Consider the following 22,134-nt stretch of genomic DNA (forward strand, 5'->3'; position numbering starts at 1 on the left):
GACGAGTGGCGCCGCTTGGGAAAGGTGAATGGCGACCCGTCAATCACGCTTGAAATCCCGGCGCCTCGCTTCCATTTCACACGTCTCACAGATGACATGATGCCAGGATGTGAGATCAATGCAATTACAGCACAGCTACAATGACGTTTGATAGAGGAATGTTCTGGCTAAATACATCAACAGTCAATGTGAGATTTGGTTGACAGTGGATTAATCAAGATGTCCATCAGGACACAGGTAAGGCTTCAGCTCCAGGTGTGATCCTGTTCACACTGGTTTCACACTGGTTCAGCCCAGCTAGAGCCTGATCCGTCACAACACCCCACCTAATGTAATAACTCCTGAAATGTAGTTAAAACATGTAAAAAAAAACTAAATGTAACAACAACCCTGAGCTCAAAACTTAAAACCTTTTAATATTACATCATGGGGTGGGCCAAAGATTTTCCTCCTAATACTGCAATATTTTAATACATCATAAAGTCCAAACCATAAACTCATTTATGGTTTGGACTTGAGCTTCAATTTAGATATCAGTGAAAGAGTGAGTTCTAAAAGTTTAGACTACTAGTTTAGACGTATATCTATATACAGTTTATGGTATTTATATGTGATAGTCATTCTTCTGTTCTCTGTAATCTACTTTTCCAGTTATCCATACAAAATAATGTATACGCATTAAACACATTAAGATCACATTGAAGTTATTGTTAAATCATTTTACATTATTGGCCAGTTATTACATTTTGGCTTTTTTACATTCTATTTTATAACAATTTGTGTTGTTGTTACATAAAAAAGCACCTTGGCCAGAATTGAAGGAACAAATTCTTGAAAAGCAGCTGAAGGCCAAGAATTATTGGAAGTACAGTTCCCACCAATAACTGCCAAAAATAACTATCTTATACCATATTTACAATTTCTCATCTGTGGGACTAATAAAGTTTAATCTAATCTAATCTAATCTAATCTAATCTAATCTAATCTAATCTAATGTAATCTAATCTAATGTAGTCTAATCTAATGCAGTGTGTAGTGTACACTCATGCACTTTTATTTTATTTTATTTTATTTAAGTAGCACCAAATACAACAGTTTTCTGAAGGCACTTTAAAAGAGAAAAACCAAACAACTCCACATGAGCAGGTGACGGTGGCCGTGGAAAGGATAGAGTGAGAGAGAGAGAGAGAGAGGGAGAGAGGGAGGGAGAGAGAGAGAGAGAGGGAGAGAGAGAGCGAGAGAGAGAGAGGGAGAGAGGGAGGGAGGGAGGGAGAGAGAGAGAGAGAGAGAGAGAGAGAGGGAGAGAGAGAGAGGGAGGGAGGGAGGGAGAGAGAGAGAGAGAGAGAGAGAGAGAGAGAGAGAAAGAGAGAGAGAGAGAGAGAGAGGATAGAAGCTCAGTGTCGGTCCTCCAGCAGTCTAAGCAGTCCTGAACCAGTCGGAACTTTGAGCTTTATGAAATAAAGAAGTCTTCAGCCTTCACGTCCAGTAGAACATGTGTCTTCAGCCTTCACGTCCAGTAGAGCCTGTCTTCAACCTTCACGTCCAGTAGAGCCTGTGTTTTCAGCCTTCACGTCCAGTAGAGCCTGTCTTCAGCCTTCACGTCAAGTAGAACATGTGTCTTCAGCCTTCACGTCCAGTAGAACATGTGTCTTCAGCCTTCACGTCCAGTCGAGCCTGTCTTCAGCCTTCACGTCCAGTAGAGCCTGTGTTTTCAGCCTTCACGTCCAGTAGAGCCTGTGTCTTCAGCCTTCACGTCCAGTAGAATATGTGTATTCAGCCTTCACGTCCAGTAGAACATGTGTCTTCAGCCTTTACGTCCAGTAGAGCCTGTGTTTTCAGCCTTCACGTCTAGTAGAGCCTGTCTTCAGCCTTCACGTCCAGTAGAACATGTGTCTTCAGCCTTCACATCCAGTAGAGCCTGTCTTCAGCCTTCACGTCCAGTAGAACATGTGTCTTCAGCCTTCACATCCAGTAGAGCCTGTCTTCAGCCTTCATGTCCAGTAGAGCCTGTCTTCAGCCTTCACGTCCAGTAGAGCCTGTGTTTTCAGCCTTCACTTCCAGTAGAGCCTGTGTCTTCAGCCTTCACGTCCAGTAGAACATGTGTATTCAGCCTTCACGTCCAGTAGAACATGTGTCTTCAGCCTTTACGTCCAGTAGAGCCTGTGTTTTCAGCCTTCACGTCTAGTAGAGCCTGTCTTCAGCCTTCACGTCCAGTAGAACATGTGTCTTCAGCCTTCACATCCAGTAGAGCCTGTCTTCAGCCTTCACATCCAGTAGAGCCTGTCTTCAGCATTCACGTCCAGTAGAACATGTGTCTTCAGCCTTCACATCCAGTAGAGCCTGTCTTCAGCCTTCACATCCAGTAGAGCCTGTCTTCAGCCTTCACATCCAGTAGAACATGTGTCTTCAGCCTTCACATCCAGTAGAGCCTGTCTTCAGCCTTCACGTCCAGTAGAGCCTGTCTTCGGGGACGGAGCTGGTATTGCAGTGGTGTGACGTGAATTGAAGGCTTGTTGAGAAGCTGTTCAGACTCCTAGCGGGAATAGAGGGTCACGCTGGTTAGGGTTAGGGTTAGGGTTAGGGTTAGGGTTCGGGTTAGGGTTAGGGTTAGAGTTAGGGTTAGAAGGAGAAGGAGCAGTAGCAGAGGGGTGATTGATTATTTATGGGCAGATCACAATGAAACATGTTTACCTATAGATTCAAATGTAAACATGCATCTTGACACGCTGTGGTGTGAACAGGCATTAAAGGGGATGTTTCTATGTTATTCCGGTTGTAGGGAGATCATGGTGCTTCCTTCAGGATTCTCTTCCTGGTCTGGTTTAGAACTTTTATAAAGCAGTCTTGTCTCATGAAAGAATCTGTTGGACTCCCAGCGATGGAGATCAGTTTATTGTTGGGATCAGCGGAGAGTTGCAGCACAAGGGATTTTCACAGCTTTGTGACTCAGACGCAGTCTAATCTGCTCAGCCGCTGCTTTGTTTTGCAATTGTTGTAATCCACTGTTTTTAAAGCACTTTTAGACCCCCTGCTGAGCAGTCGATAAGCAGCTTTAGCAAAATACCCTCCAACTATAATTACACCTGTTTGGGTGACATCAGATGAATTCCTTTCAAATACTTGTGATTGTCTTTGTTTTGTCTCTCCGACAACCACGTCTTCAGGTCTTGAGTGATTTAAGTGGCCTTCCAAAATATGCAGGAGAGGTTTTGCCTCAGAATGAAGAATGTTGACGCCTGAACACACCTGTTATCCATCACGGCTGCTATTCCAGGAGGAAGTGGTGACATTGTCTTTTGTTTTACTCCTCAAAAAATGTGCTTGACACGTCAGCACAGTTCAACAAAAACCCGTCTGATTGGCAGGAAGATAGTCTTACGTAGCTTTATAAAGCATTTACGTCACTGAAGGGAACCTCCCAGCTCAGAGAGCAACCCCGATGAGATCTGCTCCTTTTACTTTGGCCTTGTTGTCGCTGACAGGATTGGGTTCTTGTACTTTCAAAACCAAAACTCCCAGACAGCTTACAATATCTGTAAAATCACAAGTGTGCAGGAAGCAGAGAAAATGGAGTATCTACTGTTTAAACGACTCATTATGATGCCAGAGTGTCACGTCTTTGTAACATGAATCAAAAATAGTATTATTAAAGAACTGCCAGAAACTAAAAGTTTTCTGGTAAAAAGGGGCAGAAACACACATTTGAAGCAGTGGAGTGAAACGTCAAACAAAAGGCCTGTGGTTCACAAGAGGCTCCACTCCTCCCAGGAAACCAAGACGCAAACGGGAAAAAGTTGTGAAGAAACGAGAAACTTTTTAACAGCTTGTCAGGGTGAGTTTGTAAAAAGATGCTTCATGCAACAGTTCACTGTATTTTGCACCAGAAGGTTTCACTGAAATTGGTTTTATGTCGAGATTGTAGTAACTTTAAGTAAGTAAATACCTACAATATAGTAATATAATATAATATATTTTTACTATTGTATATTATTCTTATGTAACATAAAAAATATAATTTTTTAGTACTAATTGTGAAACATTTTACAAAAGCATTGATTCTACTCGAGGCCATATAGAAGAAAAACTTAATTTAAAATGTAAATGTTAATGTTTGTGGTTAGTTATTGCGGTTCGGCCCACGCCGGGTGGTTTTGCGGCGCCAGTGGTGGTTTTGCGGCGCCAGTGGCCCTGAACCAGAATGAGTCTGACACCCCAGTTCTACAGCCATCGGTTCTACAAACAAGGTTAAACTCTTACAACTATCATTCGTAATGTCCAGGAACATTTCCTTGAAGAACTGAAGAAAGATTTTCTGAGAATTAGAGGAAATGCTGAAAGGCATTTTGAGGACAAGGATTCCCAGACAAACCCGGCAGTGACACACTGAACGCTCTGGACACTGTAAAACAACCAGCCCTCCTCCTGGAACATTTCTTCTCTGATTGCTTCAAGCAGGATCCACACTGAAGGCACTGAACACTAAACAGAGCAGAGACAGCAGTTTTTCTAAACAAGACAAATACAAAAAGCAATATGTGAAGGAGGTATGAGAGAGCAAATACCTTCAGGATTAGAAGTGTGTGTCCAGGATGCTCCGCTCACACGAACGAGGAAGCCACTGCAAAGAGTTCACGTCATCACAGCCGTGCCATAAAAGCTTTCTAGCGCAGATATTTTGGGGTAAATAGAGAGAAAAATTGGATTCTGATGTCTTTATTGTGATGAAGTTTCTTGTGTCAGTTGCAATTCTGAAGTGAATTTCTGCGCTCGGCCCAACAGAGCTGGATGTGCTGTGACGCAAATAACCTGCGCCACCAGCCACCAGCGCTTTAACCCACAGAGACCAGGTGAAAACAAGCAGACGTTCAGATTAAGAATCACAACCGGGAGGAAAGATGCTCTAATTGACTTTATATGTGTTGTGATTGTTAGTGGTAGATGGGAAGCTGCTGGAAGGATGAGAGGAATGAGCCGACTGGTTCCATATCTGATGTCGCCACTTTACAAGCATGGCATTGCATCGAGAAAGACCGGTGAATAATCTACCTGAAAGTGAATAATCTACATGAAAGTGAATAATCTACCTGGCAACCCTGGCAGGTGAGGCGTGGGCAGACAGAACCATGTGTATGTGGGTGAAGAGAGGGCCTCCATTTTTATTTTTTTATTTTACAGCACAGTCATATAGTGCACCATTTTCTCCCATCACCTATATCTACCCCCCCCCCCCCCCCCCAAGTTCTCTTTAATCATGACATGAAACAAAGTCAAAAAATTTAAAAAAGAAAAGCAACCAGAAGTTGCATATTCACATGAAAAATACAAGTCAGATAGGTTCCGTGGTGTTTCCATTCAAACATCATTTAGTTGTGCTTCCACATATCCTCCTACATGAACATATCATCCTCCTACATGAACATATCATCCTCCTACATGAACATATCATCCTCCTACATGAACATATCATCCTCCTACATGAACATATCATCCTCCTACATGAGCATATCATCCTCCTACATGAACATATCATCCTCCTACATGAACATATCATCCTCCTACATGAACATATCATCCTCCTACATGAACACGAGCCAATATGCATGGAACTTGACAGCAGACCGACATGAACTCGTACCCATACAGCCAAGTGCAAATAACCAATAAGATTCACAGTCAGTGATGGGCATCAAGATGTTATTGAGGGCTCAAGGATCAGATTGGGAAGAAAAAAAGAAAAGAACACTTAACCTGGTGGCATCGGGAATCTCAGTGTGGCGAACAAGCAGAGGAGCAGCAGCAATATACCCCCCCCCCCCCCCCCCCTATGAAAATGTGATTTTCTCTGATTTAAGAAGAGGGATGGAGGAGCCTTCCATAGAAAGAGGATCAGTGAGGTGAAAGCTGTGACGGTCAGTTGTTTGTTTGTTGTCAATTCAATTCCTCTTTATTCGTATAGCACCAAATACAACACAGTCCTTCCTCGGTGATTTTAACAGAGAAAAGAGAAAAACTAAACAATCCATCTGGTGTTCTACCAAATATTGCTACATGTGGGCAGGGGGTATATTAATCTTTAAGATTTCAGATTAAATATATCCCCCAAAAACCAGTCAATTTTGGACATGACCAAAGCATATGTGTTGCAGGGCCCATGAGCAACGGTCACACCTGTCATCGTGTTTATCTGGATAGAATCTGGAGAGTTTGGATTTACGGATATGGAGCCAATGGAGCACCTCCAACTGAATAAAGCTAAGTGTAGTACAGCAGCAGGAGGAGGCCACCATTCCCAAGACCCCACCCCACAACTCATCAGAGACTCCTCCAGCCACCCAGTCCTGACCCCTCAGCAGACGTATCTTCTGGCAGCAGAAGATTGAAAAAATAGAATAGAATGGGGGGGGGGGGGGGGGGGCGCTCGTGACCAAATCACGCAGTTGAAAGTATCTAAGAAAATCAGGGCTGGCCAGCATCTGGATTGGGCCTCCATTTTTAACAGGTCAGGTACTTTGTGCTGCGTTTGTGGTTCCGTTACACGAGAGGAAAAGCAATTTTCTTCAGACGAGGTCATAGAGTTGAGATCCACCTTCATAGCAATGCCACTTAGTCGTCTGTCTGTACGAATGCCTGTGTGCCTGCCGTTGTTTCTGTTTATACCGTGTTGCTGTTCGCGTGCCGGCAGTGTGTGGTTTCATGTCTAAAAGACTCAGCAGCACCCTCTAGTGGCCCCACAGGAAAACCAAATCATTTTCAGTGTTTGTGTGTGTGTGTGTGTGTGTGTGTGTGTGTGTGTGTGTGTGTGTGTGTGTGTGTGTGTGTGTGTGTGTTGAATTGTGACATCACTGCTCTCGTTTCCTGGTTTAAACCCACAGCCGGCATCATTAATGTCATCACATCATTAACCAGTGCTGTAACTCAAAACAAAACCAATGGTATTCAGCAGTAATATATTACAGTATCCAATGGGTACTAACGTTACAAAGAACAGGGTGTTTTGTTAGACATGTTTCTTGAGCACAGGAGTCGTCCTGCGACAATGATCGTCACGCTGCTTCAGTCCGGCAGCAGAGCGACTCGGCTCCTTTTGTGTTTAGGTTGAGGATTATTCAGGTCAAGTTTCTGTGAGTCTTTATGAAAATCCTGAGAAAGTATTGGGCTCTACGCTGTTACATGTATGTGAGGGTCTCAGGTGAGAACATTTTAATTCAGGTAAAGAAGAGATGAGTGAAGCTCAGGCTGAGATTAAAGCAGAGCCACCTGTCTATGAAGACATCCAGAGAATGTTGGTGGGATAATTCTAATTGGATTAGGATTCAGTTGCAGCTAGATGAATCACCAAGGGGGGAAATAAATCCTTACTACTAAATAAACAGGAAAGGAGAAGTGATTTTTAATGTGATGCGTGTGGAAATTGGCCTTCATAATTTGACTGCTGGCTGATCCGTAATGGAATTTGCACGACCGAAGGACAATATGGCTTCAAGCAGCTGTTCCAAAATCAATCTATAACCGTCACTTGTTCATCTTTGTGGTGTCTTGATGTGTTGTGGTTGTTGATCAGCTGTCATGTTGGTATTGACAACGTACTGCTGCGTTACAGTGGCCTTACATTAGATTCACATTGTCTTTTTACTGCAGGACATAAAATAAGACAAGGAACACAAAGGCCTCGTTCACACGGCAGGGAAATGCGACCCAATTCTGATAGTTTTACTCACAAGTGACTTCTGTCCAACCTGTTTTGTGGCAAAGCTCCAACACTGTTGGTTCCACACCAGAGCCAGGCCTCGTTCCTGTGTGGGACCACTTCACATGTTTTTCTTGGTCATTGTCAGAAAAGCGCCACAGGAAGCGGCTCTGCCAGAATGCTAAACGCTGTTTAAAGCTGTGCTCCACCCTCCCCCCCCCATCGTCTTTTCCCTCCACATGTTGTCTACATTTTGTCAGCTTGTTTTTAACAACCACTTGAAAATAAATCCACACACTGACCAGCATTACCTGCTATGGCCGGTATCCCCCAATAGGGGAGCCAAACTCTATCACCTTTTAACTTTGTTTATTTCATGCATTCGTGTGTTTATGACGTGTTCTTTATTACGCATATAATAATTTCATGGTTTTAACATCATTCCTACACAGGCTGAGTTGGGCTGGTTTTTATTGAGGTGTGTGGGTTTGACCGTGTTTGGGCTGAAAACCGTGAGTCACATCTGGCAACCCGGGTGCTGGCCGCCGTGCCATGTGTGAATGGCGTGTTCGACATGACTTCAGGAACAGGAGCAGCAGGAACGCACACACACACACACACACACACACACACACACACACACACACACACACACACACACACACACACACACACACACACACACACAGTTTTGGAGCGGAGCATGTTAAATCAAAGTGAGGTTGTGGCTCAGACCTCGTTTGCATCACAACGTTCCAAGTGACTTCACCTCGTGTGTTAAAGAAAAGTGTTGCGTTGACACGACGGCGGCAGACACAGCGACAACTATGGAGTTAGTATGTAGGGCCACAAGGTGGCGCTGTTGCTGGTTCTTGTAATGAAACCATGCGTGCAGAGAACAACACACAAAAACATTCACAAACTGGAGAGACTGACATTCACGTGGACGGAAGACAAACTGGATGTTATCTTGTTGAATGTCAACTATCAAACTGCCACTCCAGAGGCTGCCATGTTTGTGACTCGTGAATGAGCAGATCTATTTACCTCGGCGGCGGATATGAAAAAAAGAAAAAGACTCAGAGCGTCGCTGTCCAGTAAACCAGTCCTCCAAATGTGACAGAAGTTCATTGGCTACCCCCATTTAAAGGCGAACTGCATCGTTTTCAGACGTTCTGCTGTTTCCATGTAAACAACATCGTTTTCAAAACGTCGCTGTCTAAAAACTTTAAAAAGTTTTAATTTGAAAAACGTTGCGTAAACGGAGCCGAAAACAATCATAATATAATTTACAAACAGTGTTTCCACAGGTGCCTTGAAAAAGTAATTTGATTACTGATTACTCCTTTAAAAATGTACATTACTGAGATTGCAAGTTACTTTTTTAGTTACTTTCAGCAACTGCCGACAACACCCCCATCCATCCACTTTCTGCCGCTTATCCAGGCCAGGTCCTGGAGGCATCAGCCTGAGCAGAGTTGCCCAGACTTCCCTCACCCCAGAGTCTTCCTCCAGCTCTTCCGGTGGCACCCCAAGGTGTTCCCAGGCCATAGAGAGACATAGTCCCTCCAGGTGTCCTACGTGTACTCCGAGGCCTCCTACCAGAGGGACATGCCCGGGGGGGGGGCATCCGAAATAGATGCCTGAGCCTCCTCAACTGGCTCCTCTGGATGTGGAGGAGCAGCGGCTCTACTCCGAGCTCCTCCCTGGTGACTGAGCTCCTCATCCTATCCCTATCTCTAAGGGTGACTGAGCTCCTCCCCCTATCCCTATCACTAAGGGTGACTGAGCTCCTCCCCCTATCCCTATCTCTAAGGGTGACTGAGCTCCTCCCCCTATCTCTAAGGGTGACTGAGCTCCTCACCCTATCCCTATCTCTAAGGGTGACTGAGCTCCTCCCCCTATCTCTAAGGGTGACTGAGCTCCTCACCCTATCTCTAAGGGTGACTGAGCTCCTCACCCTATCTCTATGGGTGACTGAGCTCCTCCCCCTATCTCTAAGGGTGACTGAGCTCCTCACCCTATCTCTAAGGGTGACTGAGCTCCTCACCCTATCTCTAAGGGTGACTGAGCTCTTCACCCTATCTCTAAGGGTACGCCCAGCCACCCTACGGAGGAAGCTCATTTCAGCCGCTTGTATCCGGGATCTGGTTCTTTCGGTCATGACCCATAGTTCATGACCATAGGTGAGGGGAGGAACGAAGATCGACCGGTAAATCGAGAGGTTGGTCTTTTGGCTCAGCTCCTTCTTCACCACGACGGACCGATACAACGTCCGCATAACTGCAGACGCTGCACCGATCCGCCTGTCGATCTCACGCTCCATCTTTCCCCACTCGTGAACAAGACCCCAAGATACTTGAACTCCTCCACCTGTGACAAGGGCACTCCACCGACCTGGAGGGGGCAAGCCACCTTGTTCCGGTCGAGAACCATGGCCTCGGATTTAGAGGTGGTGATCCTCATCCCAGCTGCTTCACACTCGGCTGTGAACCGTGTCAGTGCACGCTGAAGGTCCAGGTTCGATGGAGCCAACAGAACCACATCATCCGCAAATAGCAGAGATGAGATCCTGTGGTCCCCAAACCGGACCCCCTCTGGCCCCCGGCTGTGCCTAGAAATTCTGTCCATATATATGAGGAACAGAACCGGTGATAAAGGACACCCCTGCTGGAGACCAACGTGCACTGGGAACAGGTCTGACTTACTGCCGGCAATGTGAACCAGACTCCTGCTCCGGGAATACAAGGACTGAACAGCCCTTAACAAAGGGTCCCGGACACCATACTCCCGGAGCACCCCCCACAGGACATCTCGGGGGACGCGGTCGAACGCCTTCTCCAGATCCACAAAACACATGTGGACTGGTTGGGCGAACTCCCATGAACCCTTGAGCACCTGGTGGAGGGTATAGAGCTGGTCCAGTGTTCCACCATCAGGACAACCTGGTGGAGGGTCTAGAGCTGGTCCAGTGTTCCACCATCAGGAGAACCTGGTGGAGGGTCTAGAGCTAGTCCAGTGTTCCACCATCAGGAGAACCTGGTGGAGGGTATAGAGCTGGTCCAGTGTTCCACCATCAGGAGAACCTGGTGGAGGGTATAGAGCTGGTCCAGTGTTCCACCATCAGGAGAACCTGGTGGAGGGTATAGAGCTGGTCCAGTGTTCCACCATCAGGAGAACCTGGTGGAGGGTATAGAGCTGGTCCAGTGTTCCACCATCAGGAGAACCTGGTGGAGGGTATAGAGCTGGTCCAGTGTTCCACGACCAGGACGAAAACCGCATTGTTCCTCTTGGATCCGAGGTTCGACTAACGGCCGGACCCTCCTCTCCAGTACCCTGGACTGGACTTTCCCGGGGAGGCTGAGGAGTGTGATCCCTCTGTAGTTGGAACACACCCTCCGATCCCCCTTCTTGAAGAGGGGGACCACCACCCCGGTCTGCCAGTCCAGAGGTACTGTCCCCGCCCGCCACGCGATGTTGCAGAGACGAGTCAGCCACGACAGTCCCTGCACATCCAGAGACTTAAGGAACTCTGGGCGAATCTCATCCACTCCCGGTGCCTTGCCACCGAGGAGCTTCACAACAACCTCGGTGACTTCAGCTTGGGTAACGGACGAGTCCACCTCTGAGAACCCAGCCTCTGCTTCCTCAATGGAAGACATGATGGTGGGATTGAGGAGGTCCTCGAAGTATTCCTTCCACCGCCCGACGATATCCCCAGTTGAGGTCAACAACTCCCCCACCTGTTGGTGGAGAACTGCTTCCCCCGCCTAAGGCGCCGGACGGTTTGCCAGAATTTCCTCGAGGCCGACCGAAAGTCCTCCTCCATGGCCTCTCCGAACTCCTCCCAGACCCAAGCGTTTGCCTCCACCACAGCCCGGGCTGCGGCTCGCTTGGCCTGCCGGTACCTGTCGACTGCCTCGGGAGTCCTATGAGCTAACAGTGCCCGGTAGGACTCCTTCTTCAGCTTGACGGCATCCCTTACTTCTGGTTGCCACCACCGGGTTCGGGGATTGCTGCCACAACAGGTGCCAGAGACCCTGTGGCCACAGCTCCGAGCAGCGGCTTTGACAATGGAAGTGGAGAACATGGTCCACTCGGACTCAATGTCTCCAGCCTCCCTCGGGATCTGTGAGAAGCTCTCCCAGAGGTGGGAGTTGAAAACTGCGCAGACGGAGGGCTCGGCCAGATGTTCCCAGCAGACCCTCATAACACGTTTGGGCCTGTCGAGTCTATCCTCCTCCCGGTCCAGTGCATCCAACTCACCACCAGGTGGTGATCAGTTGACAGCTCTGCCCCTCTCTTTACCCGAGTGTCCAAGACACGCGGCCAGAGATCATATGACACGACCACAAAATCTATCATTGACCTCCGGCCTAGGGTGTCCTGGTGCCACGTGCACTTATGGACCCCCCTGTGCTCCAACATGGTGTTTGTTATGGACAAGCTGTGACTGGCACAGAAGTCCAATAACAGAACACCGCTCGGGTTCAGATCGGGGAGGCCGTTCCTCCCAATCACCCCCTTCCAGGTCTCACTGTCATTGCCCACGTGGGCGTTGAAGTCCCCCAGGAGAACAATGGAGTCCCCAGTTGGGGCACTATCCAGCACCCCTCCCAGGGACTCCAAGAAGGTTGGGTACTCTGAACTGCTGTTCAGTCCATAGGCCGAGACAACAGTCAGAGACCTGTCCCCTACTTGTAGGCGTAGGGACGCAACCCTCTCGTTCACCAGGTGAACTCCAACACATGGCGGCTGAGCTGCGGAGCAATAAGCAAGCCCACTCCAGCCCTCCGCCTTACACCGCGGGCAACTCCAGAGAAGTGGAGTATCCAGCCCCTGTGGAGGAGCTGGGTTCCAGAGTCCAAGCTGTGAGTGGAGGTGAGCCCGACTGTATCTAGACGGTATCTCTCAGCCTCCCTCACAAGCTCAGGCTCCTCCCCCCAGCGAGGTCACATTCCATGTTCCAAAAACCAGATTCTGTGTCCAGGGATCAGGTCGTCGAGGCCCCTGCCGTCGACTGCCACCCAATCCACACTGCACCCGACCGGGCTCCAGGGTGGGGGCCTAGCTCCAGGGTGAGGCCTGGCTCCAGGGTAGGGCTCCAGGGTGAGGCCTGGCTCCAGGGTGGGGCTCGGGTGAGTACTGGCTCCAGGGTGGGGCTCCAGGGTGGGGGCCTAGCTCCAGGGTGTGGCCCCAGCTGCGCCAAACCGTGTGCGTGTTTATAGGGGTCTTTTGAACAGCTTTTGGTCTGACCCGTCGCCTAGGACCTGTTTGCCTTGGGAGACCCTACTGGGGGGCTTCATGCCCCCCGACAACAGAGCTCCTAGGATCATTCGGGTACTCAAACTCCTCCACCACGATAAGGTAGCAGTTCAAGACAACACCCCCATCATCTGAAATTACAACCGGTTCTACCAGAACTCTGCTGACCCCTGCCTCCTGCACCATGTTTCTAATATTTAACCTTTGACCTTCGTTCTTTGCTCTATTTAAATCTGACTCACGCTTTTATTACCACATATTTACTATTACTGCTATTTATTTACCCAGAGAGGTAGTTGTAGTCTGTTGTTGCGCTATTTATTTATTCATTTGCGCTGCCTGCTCTATGCTAATATTTAATTGCCCAACTGGGACAAAATAAGTCTTTCATTGATTGATAGATTAATTGATTGATTGAAGAAAGGGGCGGAGCTTCATGTGAATATATCTTTTAACACAGAAAAATTACAATAAATAGTGTAACTTCTTTGTGTTCTTGATGCAGTGATAAGGTCTATTGAATGTTTGTTAGTTCCTATTCTTTGGTGTCACCTGTTAGAGTGAGTTGGCCTGTGATTGGCTGAGAGTGGAGAAGGGGGCGGGGCAGGTGACCGTGCGGCACACGGGGCGGAAGCTGCCTGTATGTGTGTGTGTGTGTGTGTGTGTGTGTGTGTGTGTGTGTGTGTGTGTGCGTGCGTGCGTGCGTGCGTGCGTGCGTGCGCGTGCGTGTGTGAGTGTGTGTGCGTGTGTGTGTGTGTGTGTGTGTGTGTGCGTGTGTGTGTGTGTCCCTTTGGAGAGTGAAGTAGCAGCCCGGTTCTGTTTATTAATAAAGTGGCTTTACAGAAAAGAACCTCATCCTGCTGGACTCTGCAATAGCAATTGTAACGCACAGTGACTTGGAGAAGTAACTTTAATATGATTACTGGTTTTTATATATTTTTATACATATATATATATATATATATATATATATATATATACACATTAAAATGTGCAGTGTACGAGGGCACATGTTAACAATTTGCCAAACTGCTTCCCGCAAATATCAGCAAAAAATGTCTCATTCAAAGTGGATGAGATTTTGGTGAAAAACAGACACAAAAAAATCCTCCAGGCGTTTTTGCCATACCAGCTCTCGACTGTAACTTTTAAAACATTTCCGCATATGTTGTCAATATTACTCATACTTTATTGATTCGTTCTAACTTTTACTGGTACTTTCATACTTTTTTCATTATTACTGTTATTGCCACACACATATTGTGCTCTCCATCACTCGCACACACAATAATAGAGCTTTTGCTAGTTGAACTAACTTCATAGTGGCAGAATGGAGAAGATGCTCATCGGCAGACAAAATTTCCTCTTAAATTCTCCAGTTTGTTTTCATCATGGTGTCTTCTCAAAATGTTTGGAGAAAAAAAAACATGCCTGAATATAACTGGCACACCTCAACATCCATAAACACGAGAAAGACAAGCTTCGAAAGCGAAGGACGGAACGTGACTCAACGCTGCCCTCCTCTGCTCAAAAGAGGCATGGCTGAAGAATCAGATATATCCACTTTAAGGACAAATATAAGAAATTATGGATTTTTTTATTTTCAAGTTGATTATATTTTCCTCCTCCTTCATCGACAGGTGGGTAAGATCCGTAAAACTGCCGCCAGGAAAAGAGAGTACCACATACTCTTCATGGTTCTGACCACAGCAGCCTGCTACCTGCTCTGCTGGATGCCTTACGGTGTGGTGGCCATGATGGCAACGTTTGGCCCGCCCAACATCATCAGTCCTGTGGCCAGCGTGGTTCCTTCACTACTGGCCAAGAGCAGCACCGTCATCAACCCGCTCATCTACATACTAATGAACAAACAGGTGAGTCACAAACACTTTCTGTTGTTGTCCAACTGGGGGAAAAAACAACACAAGACACATGACATATACAACTGCTTTATTTACACAGTAAAAAAGGACAAATTACAACAACTCAAATCATAAAAATGGTCTATTTAAACACCCATTCAAGTGTAATTAGAATATAATTCACCGAAAAATAGAAATCAACAACACCCTAAGGCTGCTCGGAGTGAAAGACAAAATTCACTCTTATTCTGCTCAATCACAAACGTCTCTTTTCCTCTTCCCCTCTTATAGAAGACTGCAGGAAGTTGCAGGATGGTCACATAGGAAAAAAAGACTCAAATGTTGAACAATCCTTCAGAGGCAGTGTGGTGGAGGAATTTCTCACAACCCTGAATGAAAGCGGGACATAAAAAACAGGCCTCAAGAGGAAGGCGGGCGAGCGAGGCTGAGCGAGGGGCAAATGTTAATGGTCAATGCTGCCAAACATGTTTCCGCATTTCACCACATTTACATGAGGGTTAATGTCAAGTTTCAAAACAATGTCCTCTAATTAATACTGGCAATAAAGCAGTCCCCTAAAAAGAAAGTAGAGAAAATGTAATTAAATTCGACCTTTAGCATCCCAGAGAAAAGCAACAGCACCTCAGAAGTCCTGCTGTTCCTCTGGTTGCCCAACGCCCTGCAATCAAGCCGCACGGCTGGGAGGGCATTGAACGTGGAAATTGGCACAACAGTAAAATGCAAAGATGAAGTTGCCAGAAGGCATTGCACTGGGTAAAGTGCTTCCAGGGGGAAGTGCTGATGGCTGCAGCAAAGCTGGACGTGATTCATAGGCATGCAATGAAATGGGCAAAAACTCTTGTTTTAGAAGAAACTCCTGCAGCACAAGTGCCTCTTCAGACAAAAATGACATTGTTTTCTATTGGCGGCACAGTACAGCACAGACAGTTTAAAGTATTAGCCCTGAACCTGATTTGCATGCCGTGTGCATCGGGAACTAAAGGTCGTTAGAAATTCACACGTACACTATGACTTTTTGCACCTTCAGCGTGCTACAATCACAACCACTAAAAACACATGGTTTTTCTCAGAGAAACAGAACCGACAGCACAGCTGAAAACCTGCATGATTTAAACAAACAGCTAAATCTCCTTAAGCATCTGCAACACTTTCTTTTTTCTTTTACACACACACGTTTTTTTTTAAGTCTCTAGCACAGTCTGCTGCTGGCTTTCCTGGGGGCAGGATTTATTAGCTAACCGGGGCTGGGCGTCAAACGTCTCTAATTTATACTTTCTTTTTAATGCTGAGCAAAGTGTAACATCAGGCAGGGCGGCGTCATACAAGCTTTCCAATTAACATGAGACCAGTCATCAACAATCGATAGCATTTCGAGTGATTGGGCTCCATCATCGGCCGTCAAAGCATCGTCAATATCTCATTGTGGGAAAATGCTTTCAGGGCAATAAACAGAATATCACATCAATGTGATGAAGCACCTTTGTCGTGCAAGTAATTCACTGAATTAGTCATCGTCATCTGGTTTTTCTTCTCTTTTCATCCGACATACATGCTCATTGACATTTTCTCAAATAGAATTCTAGAAAATTTACTAAAATGAACTTTACAGTGCTTTAATACTTTAATATAAAATACAAGTACCCAAAGACAAATATGGTCAGAAGATGCACGAATGGTTGTTTTCTTTAAAACGACAAGAGAAAACGAGCGTTTTCACAGTGTGTTTGAAGGAGCAGGTTTGATGTGCTGCCCAGCCCCAGCCGGCCCCCAGAACCACCGACACACTCCGGTACCACGACTGCAGAGCCGTCGTCTGCACTTCAAACTACTCTGACCTTTTCACATCGTTTACCAAACCACAACCAATGGCACAAGCACATTTTATAGAATAGCACAATGAGTAACAAAAATCTGTTATAGGCAAAAAAAACAAAACAAATTCTTCTTCTCCCCCGACTCCATGAGCACAGGGGAGAAAGAAATTCCATCCTACTCACTTCTCCACGCTGACTGAATACCTCTCGAGCTTTTTGCAGCTATGGCACGGGCTCACTGTAAACATAAAAATCATCCTACGTGGAGACGAAGCAAATCTGAGGATATTACTGGTCTGAATTCCTCTTTAATAATCGTCTACACTCTTGAGCTGCAGGACTGGTACAAACTAATATGAGAGGATTCAGAAAGTATGAGATATTTCTAGATGCAGGAAATCGGCTTCATGAGGTTGAAAAAAAACAAAAAAAAACAGAGGGAAACCCTGCATTACGCTGTACATAGACTCACCATACCACAGAGGTGGGCTTCCAGCAGGGACTCATGGTGAAAATACATTCAATACAGTTAACTGATCTTCAAATAAACAGAACAAGTAAAGCAGGGGGCTGGTGATCACTGAGGCAGAGCTGAGAATCCCCTGATGCACAACAGATATCAGCTGCTCCACGGCCGTCCGGCCAAGCCGCGGTCCTGGACTACATGTACTGCATGTATCTGAGCAGCGGACAAGGCAACCCGAGGGAAGTGTCGGCTCGGCCGCGAGGCACCGGGGTACGGCTGTTCTGAGCACCTGTTTGTTCCGCACATCCCGTTTGGCCCCGTTTGCTCCGACCCGACTCCTCCACCCCAAACCACACACACAAAAACACGGAGCGACAGACTGGCGGGGGTCAGCCGGCCTGCACAGGGCAGTAATCCAGTATTTAGCTTTACAGCATCAGTAGTGTAACTAATCCCTCATGACGACACGAGACAACTTCTGATTTGACAAGAAGATCTGTACAGTAATCTGAGTGTATAAATCCTCACACTGCACATCCTCCTGCTTCACGTAGGTGTGATTGTATGACTACATTGAGACATTCAACATGGATGACTTGTTTATTCACAACCCTTTAGACCAGTAAGAAATGTAAAAAAAAAAACAACAAACCCCCCCCCCAAAAAACCAAACAAACAAACAAACCAAATCAAGCCCACCATTAAAAACTGTGGTGTTTCCTTTAAATGGAAAACCACCCCTACTGCACTGAAAAACTGAGATTTTACATCGTCAAAAACACACCTTGGTCATTTAAAATCCCGTGTCTATCTTAAGCAGTGATCTGTTGCTACTCTAGTCAGCTCCACAGCTAACGTGGCTCAGCTAAAGCAGAAAAAAATGTCCCTTTTTCCCCATAATGAGCTTCATCTCAGAGACTCCTCCTTTCAATCTGTGGTCAAGTAAACCATTTTTATTGAAGAGAAGGTCTCTCCAAACCCTCGGTGCTGATCCTCCCTGGAGGGCTATGGCTTATGCTCTCCACCGCTCTAATTTCAAACTTGTAAGCTTCAGCTTCCTCGTCTGCTGTGACTTTATTGCATCTCTCCCTTGGTCAGCCAGAAAAGGCCAGTGTTAGTTTGTGTTCAGGCTCAGAGGGTCAGGTTTCATATATCAGATGTCACAGTTGACGGTGCTAAAGCCTGGAAGAGTGACGCGTCCGTTCCTCCGGACGTCGCTCTCAGGGCCGGTGTTGATCCGCTGGATCAGGCTCTTCTCGAAGAGGAGGGGATGGTAGGCACCCAGTGTACAGGCGACGTCGTAATAACGCTCGTGGTAGTGGCACAGGTCCGTCTGCCTCATGGAGGGAATGTATTCGTACACGTGCAGCTGCTCGCACAGCGCCATCATCATCATGATACCTGCAACATGAGCAGAGAGAGAGAAGTTGGAGCGTTTCCTCCCGTTGGATGTTGCTTCAGTAGTTTCAGGCTGCAGGAGGTGAAACTCCCGTCTCGTCCACCTCGTCCAGAGTTTAGGCCTTTTCTTTCCCGCTTTGTTAAACGGAAGCTGTCTTAAGACCTAAAATACTTCATTTTCCACAAAGTAAATCTGAGGACATGAAGCTCAGAGAAACAAGAAAATAACTCCAGCGTGGTTTTTAATCAAGACTCTTACCTTCACAAAATCACTTTGACCTTCATGTGAAACGTCTTGAAATAGACGAGGCCCAAAGGGCTCAATATGTACTTGAAATATTTTAACTTTTAGCATAAAGTCGTCAGGACGGAATACTTTCACACCCGAAGGTCATCAGTGTGGAAACGACACACGAAACCTTTGTTCAGCCGACGCTTCACTCATGACGAGCTGCAACACAGGAGATGTTCAAACCTTTAGGAAGCTTCAGGCATTTGCACCAAGAATCTCCATGTTGATGAATAAATATCTCACAGACCGTTTTAACACTTCAGCAGACTTTATTTAATTTAGATAAACCAAATCTTTCTTTTCTTCAAACATGCAGCAGCTACCTCGTCAAATCCAGGGGTTTGAGCAGATACACAGACAGACTTGGTATTCTATAGCTCGTCTACATTATCAGCTGCAAACACACAAAGTGGGTAGAAATGTCTGTCAGAGGAGTCAAACGCCACATGGAGCACATTTCACAGCACGAACCTTTTCATAACTGAAGTGAAGTCGAATCAGCAACACGAGCATTTTGATTTGCACAACACATTTCGGGGAACGTGCTCCTAAACACGTTTGCATTTCCATGCTGACATGTTGTACACATGTGGCCTTGACAGGTTTACATGAGGATTACTTTTTCCCTCACCGATGTTAACAAACATGCCTTCCAGAAAAAAAGAAACATTTATCACGAGAACCAACTCTCAGAAGTGCTGAGGACTGCGATTCTCAGGTGTGATTAAACTGCAAGTGTAAATGTGGCATTCGTTTATGTTAAAAATAAGAGCGCAAGTGTTTTCAGCAAACGCCTTCTTATGCTGGGAAAAAAGTAGAGCTGAATTCATAATATATGAAGAGCGCGTCGTGCGCTCGGCATGATATCTTTCATACACTTTGATATGCAGCCAACATAAAGTGCAGCAGGTTCATGCACATATATTGAGTTTCTTTTTCTTGTTTTCCATTCGGCCACGCTTTGCACATTCCTGCTGGTTTGTGTTTATCGTTTCCTCGCCGACCGACCCTCCATATGGCTTAACGCTCGCTTCTCCCCGGCATAACAATTCACCAGGAGAAATCCCTCTGACAGAAGGTGTTTCATGACAACATGAAACCGGCGAATAGAAATGGTTCCCACTTTTTTTTTTCTGTGAGTGTCAATGACTGAGCAATTACACAACGACCGTCATCAGATCAGCCACAAAGTGCATGGAAACTGTTTTTTCATTAACTGGTCAGAAACAGTATGAAGTGAAGAATGATTATTATCGCTTCTTCTTCCAAACAGCTACGATAAGGGTATATGCAGGTCATCCTCTGAGACTCTATGGTTCAAATGAAGTTGTGCAATGTTCCATTTTAAAAAAGGACAATACTTTAAATGAAATTAAACTTTAATTGTTCTGAAGAAAAAGATATGGCATCAAGGAAGCCAAACACATTTTACTTTAAGGGCCAAAAGTAGTGCTCTGCTCACCTTTAAATTTTAACTTTTCAGTGTTCCTGAGAGGACACGCCATGAAAATAAAAATAAATCAATAAAAAACAATAACTCCAAAAAATTGCAACAATCTCAACCTAAAGCAAATTGTATTGACACTTTCTGATGCAGAATACAGTGAAATGTTTGAAATATGAAAACCTATGTGTTGCATTATGTTGATGCTGACGAATGCTGACATCTCAGCTTGGGTCTCATTGTGTTGTAATTAGTTTTTTTTATGTCTTTTCTTTGAAATGTCTACAGTCTGCCTGGTGCTTTGGCCAGATTGAAGCCTGGTGTTTGACGCCCCTGTATCACATGAAACACTTCATGTGTGTAATGAAAAAGAAAACAAAGGCAGCCTTCACTGAACAAGTAACACAGAATAAACAGGATGTATGATTTCAAACATCAGAGAATTTAACCAAAGCATTAAGAAAAACACAAACATCTTTCATAGCACATTCAGAAGCCAACATTGTCCTTGTTTTCTACGTGTGCACTAAAGGAGGGCGGCGCTACACTGCAGCCCCTCGCTGATGTGCAGGTTCTCGACACGAGACAAAGGAGCGACATGAGGGAAACCAAAACAACCAACACGCATCGTGACTCACCGCCGCGAAAATATTCCGGAAACACCGATAAAAACAGGAGCGAGCACTTATGTTCCAGCAAGTGGCTCTTGCACTTTTCCAGCTAATGTGTTAGATGGCCTTCAAGGTCAAATTAACCTCTAAGTGTTTGGAGCAACAGGCCGCCGGGGGATCGCTCCCTTCCCTCTGCTGGCGAATGAGCCGACATGAAATTGCACTAAGGGATGATTTACGCCTAATCAAGCAGCACACAGCAGACAGTGTGGAGCCAAGGTCAGCCCCTCTTCTGATAGTGTTGACGGAGACGTGTTTCCGACCATCTTTCTTTCCGTCTCAGTTCTACAGGTGTTTCCTGGTTCTGTTCCACTGCAGCCGCCTGTCGTCGGACAACGGGAACACCTCCATGCCCTCCAAGACCACGGTGCTCCATCTCAACCGGCGCCTCCACAGCAACACGGTGGCCTGCACTGCCCACCTCTCCACAGACGTGATCAACCCGTGCTCCAGCACCCCCGGCACCAAGCACACCAACCCCCCCGAAGCTACGCCCTGAACAGGACGGAGGGGCGGAGCTCCACAGCTACGCTCACACCGATTGTGGACTAACGCATGAAGCATTCAGGAAGTCAATGTCCTTTAAGTGTGAGCTTGTGTTGGTGCAGAGACCAATCATTTCCGTGTCCATTCAGTTTCAATTTTTAAAAGTGTTTTTACTCTACGAGACAGTAGATGTGGTGTGTGTGAACATCGGGTCATTCCAGCTACGTGACGTTCTTTCCCCCCACATCTCCTTTTAAAACCAAACATTAAAGGCCAGAGTTATTTTACTAGGTTCACTTTATCGTTTTATTATCAACCCAGCACTTTCTTTCTTGCTGAATACATTGAAAACAGGGTGAAATATATCTGAGAAAAAAACCTTTTGAATGTGAAGGAAGACTTTCTGGATCTCTTCAATCATTACAACCGAAAAACCCCATCAGATGACGGTATGTCAAGTTTGAGTAACTCGTGCATTATGAACGGCTCAGTGCACGACGACGCCTGACGAGTCGTCCTGAAGAAACGTACCCACATCCTCCCAAAAACAAAGAAAAGAGTAAGACGGGGAAGATTTTTGCTAAAAGTCATGGATTGAAGAAGTGTCATATACTGAGATTGAGCTTAAAGAAAAATCACCACACGTGTAATAGGAACTACGAGTGCTGCACTTTTGAACTCCGTCTTTAATCTGGGATTAAGAGGAGAAGAATTGGACTTCAACCAAA

At 46.0% G+C, this 22,134-nt stretch overlaps 2 protein-coding genes across 3 annotated transcripts in view; one reads left to right on the plus strand and one right to left on the minus strand.

The window, feature by feature from the left end:
* Positions 1 to 21,419, plus strand: part of tmtops2b (teleost multiple tissue opsin 2b) — a gene marked incomplete at both ends in the record, with an annotated part of 48,489 nt that extends 27,070 nt beyond the window's left edge. The window contains 2 exons of the mRNA XM_080498677.1: positions 14,593 to 14,826; positions 21,204 to 21,419. Coding sequence (XP_080354803.1) covers positions 14,593 to 14,826; positions 21,204 to 21,419 — 450 coding nt within the window. The remainder of the gene's footprint in view (positions 1 to 14,592; positions 14,827 to 21,203) is intronic.
* The window catches only part of st6gal2a (ST6 beta-galactosamide alpha-2,6-sialyltranferase 2a), a 63,935-nt gene continuing 59,751 nt past the window's right edge, over positions 17,951 to 22,134 (minus strand). For both annotated transcript variants that reach the window (XM_080498676.1, XM_080498675.1), the window contains one exon: positions 17,951 to 18,516. In XM_080498676.1, coding sequence (XP_080354802.1) covers positions 18,269 to 18,516 — 248 coding nt within the window. In that variant the 3' untranslated portion in view covers positions 17,951 to 18,268. The remainder of the gene's footprint in view (positions 18,517 to 22,134) is intronic.

The sequence above is a fragment of the Blennius ocellaris genome (assembly GCF_963422515.1).
Source record: "Blennius ocellaris genome assembly, chromosome: 6".
Taxonomy (NCBI): Eukaryota; Metazoa; Chordata; class Actinopteri; order Blenniiformes; family Blenniidae; genus Blennius; species Blennius ocellaris.